General features: G+C 47.6%; 1 protein-coding gene across 1 annotated transcript in view; it reads left to right on the top strand.

The window, feature by feature from the left end:
- The window catches only part of LOC104401939 (CUB and sushi domain-containing protein 1-like), a gene marked incomplete at its 5' end in the record, with an annotated part of 63110 nt that extends 59505 nt beyond the window's left edge, over positions 1-3605 (top strand). Inside the window, 5 exons of the mRNA XM_010009677.1 lie at positions 413-574; positions 1141-1253; positions 1837-1924; positions 2739-2877; positions 3446-3605. Of these exons, the coding sequence (XP_010007979.1) occupies positions 413-574; positions 1141-1253; positions 1837-1924; positions 2739-2877; positions 3446-3605 (662 nt within the window). The remainder of the gene's footprint in view (positions 1-412; positions 575-1140; positions 1254-1836; positions 1925-2738; positions 2878-3445) is intronic.
- Between the last annotated feature and the right edge of the window lie 874 nt (positions 3606-4479).

Below are 4479 nucleotides of genomic sequence, written 5' to 3'. Positions count from 1 at the left end.
ATGCCTGCTTGTGGAGAATGGACAGGAGGAGTTGGGCACCAACATCCGCTGCCCTCCCCCGGGCACTCCAGAGATTCGAGCCCTCCAGGATGTTTACATTACACCTCTTATTTTTAAGAAGGGGCCTTTTTAGCTTTTCCTACGAAATTCTTTTGGGGGTTGGTTTGTTTTTAAAACTTCAGTGTCATTTTTTGTCAAAACAACAGAATTAAAGTCATCAGCTTGTTTGTTCTCCTCTCCTTGGCTTTGTCCTCAGTGATAATAACACAGCGAGTGGGTGGGATTTGAGATATTTAAATATGTATTTGTGAATTCAAAGAAAGAAGGAAATTTGCTCTGTTTTGATTTCTGAGAAATGGAAATAAATGGTGTTGCTCTTGTTTTCTGCATCCCCAATTGTCATGGTTTCTAGTGCCTGCTGATGTGTTTGCAAGGAATTCCCTTTGGAAAGGCTCCTATGAATACCTGGGGAAGAAGCAACCTGCGATGCTGTCTGTTACTAGCTTCGACCCTGCCACCAGTAAAGTCAATGCCACTTTGATAGACCACAGCGGTGTGGAGCTCCTGGTGTCTGGTAAGGGAGTTGATGTAGACTGTAGGGATCTACACGTGTCGTGAGTGCTATCACAGAGCAAGGAGCAGCGTGCTCTGCTGTGCAGCTGATGTTGCTCTGGTAGAGCTTTCCAGAACCACCCCAGTTTGAAGTCTCCAGTCTTTTGATTGGACCAAGACAAACAAACTCATGTACCTCAGTTTGCTTTGACTCTGCCTGAAAGGCAGCTCAGCCCAGTTCATCATCCATTCCCTGGTGCTGGAGTGTGGACTTCGAGTTGAAGATAAACAAGATTAAATGATGTGAGTGCTCCTGGTCTTGGCCTCCATGGAGCACCGGGTTGTTGCTGATCCAGTGACATAACCTAAGCATTAATAGTTGAGCCTCTTCCCATGTGTAAAATACCTTTAATATCCTGGGGGGTGGACATGGGATTGTGTGTTTCCCAGCATTGTCCTAGGTTGGTAGGAGGAGGAGTTGTCCACTCCAAGGTGATGGGGTGATTACTCTCTCAGGTCGAAAGTCAATTACTTGAAACTCAAATAGTGTCATTGTGATCTAGGCATGAAAAGTCACTTATTTTTCAGGCATTTACAAGAAAGAAGATGTGCACCTGCTTCTGCAGGTTTACCAGATAACGGGGCCAGTGGAGATCTTTGTCAACAAGTTCAGAAACGATAAATGGGCTCTAGATGGACATGTAAGTGCGTGGGCTCCTCACACACAAAGTCCCCCCACACCACTCCTCTCCTTGCTGTCACAACCCCAGCTTTTCTCTCACTGAAGCTGAGGAAATAACTCCGTTAGCTGGTGGCAAGATGAAGCTGCTGTCCTCAGTGACCTGCTTACTTGAAGGGGACATAGGGCATTCTTCCAGCACATGACATAACACTACATGACAGTTGGCTCTTTGTGCTCCCTTTCAGCTAGATAGCTTTTTATTGCCCTGTGGTTTTAAGCCTGCAAATCTTCTACGTAGTGCTACAGGAGAAACCAACACGATTAATTCCATTTTAACATTTTATATCTGTTAAACATCAAGCTAGAATAGCTGATCTTCCCTCATGGAGTCAGCTTCTCACCCCAGTGTCCTTCCTTTGAGATGTGAGAGTCTTCACAACTTGTTGGGCACTCAGACTTCTTAAGAAATGCCACGATTTTTGGGGGAATTGAATCACGTTAATGCTATACATGAACTTGAAAGAGGCTGTGATAAGATGGGTGCTAAAACCCCAGGGAGGTGTTGAACACATCTGTTGATCTCTGCTCTCCTGTCCTTGCAGGTCTCATCAGAGTCTTCAAGTGGCACGTTTGTGTACCAGGGCTTTGTGCGTGGCAAAGGCTTTGGGCAGTTTGGCCTTCAGAGACTTGGTAAACCTCCTCCACTAGTACTTTTTCCCTTGACTGCTGAAAGCAAGATTTTGGTTGTAGTGGAGGCTTCCAAACAGAAAACATTTCTCCTGTCCCTGGCTTTAATTATCAGCCCTGCTGGGCCAGATCGTTATAGCTGGTTTTGAACCATCAGGTTTAACCTAACCCTTTCCACTCCTCTCTGCAAAAAAGCTGGTAGAACCCAAACCAGCCACCGGAGAAGACAAGTGCCCTCAAATCTCTGTGCCCCAGGGGGGAAATAAACAGGTTTCTGATGAAAAACAAATTGGTTGGAGCCACAAACAACACCTGGACCTTTTTTCTCCGTGTTGCCACATGCTTGACCTAAAAGCCCAGGTCCCATTGCTACCACAAAAAGCATCTCCGTCTCAGAAATCACAGAGGCACGTGGAGCTTGGACAACCCAAGGTCTAAGCTCCTAAATACCTCTTCAAATGTGCATTGAGCTTTTCAGTATCTTGTGAATTTTGGAATCTGACCCTGGAGTCTTGTCACCTTTACAGAGAATTAGATGCTCATTATTGCAGCCTTTAAAAGTCTCCCATAAAGCCTTAACATTAAGCATCCAAGTTTGAGCATTTTGGTAAGATAAATCTATTTACATCTCTCTTTAATTGCAGTTCTAAATAAATGATGATGTCTAAGCTAGGCTAGATCTCCAAATCACTCGCAGCTCAGAAGCTTTTGATTACCTTGCACCTTATTCTGTTGTTGACGATATAACCTGTAACTCAAGCAAACCCCATTTCCCACAGTGGTGGTGTGAAATGTGTTTACTTCTGCTGTGTTTCAGACATCAGCATGATGGAAAATGATCCAGAATCAATAGGACACCATTTTGCATCAAACAGCAGTTCTGTGGCAGCTGCCATTCTTGTGCCTTTCATAGCCCTGATTATTGCAGGGTTTGTGCTTTATCTCTACAAACACAGGTAGGTTTCAGGAATGTTGCCAGAAGGTGAAACAAAATCAAGGGGCTGGTAGAAATATTTGTGAGCTTGACTTAAAAGCACTTCCCCTGGATCTGGTTTCTCATTTAATTCAGAAAGTGAAAAAACGATGGAGCAAGCATGCGTGGAGGGGCGAGGGTGCTGGGAGAAGAGAGTGTTGAGGGCTTTTATGACCATTAATAAGATTTGTGGCAACATTAAGAAGGATAAGGCAAAGTAAATTTCATACTTCAGTGTTCAAGCTGGCTTTGCATATGTTTGTAAATTAGTGATTTCCTCTGATCAATGTATTGCTGTGGAAACGTTGCGGCACTGCAAAGCATCGTGCAGAGTAGCTGCTCTGCAGAGGGAGCACGCGAGGGGCTGCAGCAGAGCCCGGCGAGCTGCCTGTGCTACCAACCTAGAGCAAGATCTGTCTGTAGATCCCTTCTGCCTCTACCCTCTTCAGAAGCAGCTTTGTCCTTTCCACTGACTTCACGTCCAGGCTGCTCAGGTGGCTGCGGCAGGAGCAGCCTTGACCTCTCTGGATTTTCTCTCTGGCATCCTGCAGGAGAAGACCAAAAGTCCCGTTCAATGGCTACGCTGGCCATGAAAACACCAACGTCCGAGCGACGTTTGAGAACCCGATGTACGACCGGAACCTGCAGCCCACAGACATCATGGCCAACGAGACGGAGTTCACAGTCAGCACCGTGTGCACCGCTGTATAGCACCGGCCCCGCCGCGGTGAGTGCGACGCTGCCGCCGCTTCCTCCTCTTAAATCCCCTGCTCAGAGGAGCTCCCAGGCTGGGTCAGATCGCCCAGGAGGTCATCTCTGCCCAGGGTAAGACCTCCTGGGGACCAGAGGCAGAGCAAATCCAAAAGCCCCGTGGTGAGAACAGTCTCTGGGTGAAGGGAAAAAGGAGTCTCTAACAGAAATGGTTCCCGGTGTGACTGCAGTCAGGGTGTTCTGCACAGTGACCAGAGGGAGGGCAAAGCGGGGGGTTAAAACTTACTCCACAGGCACAGAGAAATAACTTAATGTCATAAACAAAAGTAGCCTGTGGACTTCTTACAATGACATGTAGGGACAGGACAAGGGGAGTGGCTTTAACCTGCCAGAGGGGAGACTGAGATGAACTCTTGGGCAGAAGCTCTTCCCTGGGAGGGTGCTGAGGCGCTGGCACAGGGTGCCCAGAGAAGCTGTGGCTGCCCCATCCCTGGCAGTGTTCAAGGCCAGGTTGGACACAGGGGCTTGGAGCAACCTGCTCTAGTGGAAGGGGTCCCTGGCCGGGGCAGGGGATGGAGCTGGAGGAGCTTTAACGTCCCTTCCAGCACAAACCAGTCTGGGATTCTATGACTGTAAGAGCACTTCTAGATTGGAATGTTCTTAGACAAGGAAGCCATTGCAGGCTTTCCTAGCATTTCTGTGTGCAATAACAAGCTGTTTCTCTTCTCTCACCCTTCCTTTCCCATTGCCCCAGATTCCTCCAGGGTCGGTGTCTAGTGGATGATTGTGTTTCACCTCACTAGTCTCCATCCATTCCCTCCCCATCTCCCTCCTCCCAGCCTTGTTGAGGCTGTGGAGAAGCTGCTACACCTTG

This window comes from Nestor notabilis, unplaced genomic scaffold, assembly GCF_000696875.1.
Source record: "Nestor notabilis isolate BGI_N333 unplaced genomic scaffold, ASM69687v1 scaffold27102, whole genome shotgun sequence".
Lineage (NCBI taxonomy): Eukaryota > Metazoa > Chordata > Aves > Psittaciformes > Psittacidae > Nestor > Nestor notabilis.
The sequence above is the reverse complement of the archived record's forward strand: the minus strand, read 5'-3'. Positions and strand labels throughout refer to the sequence as shown.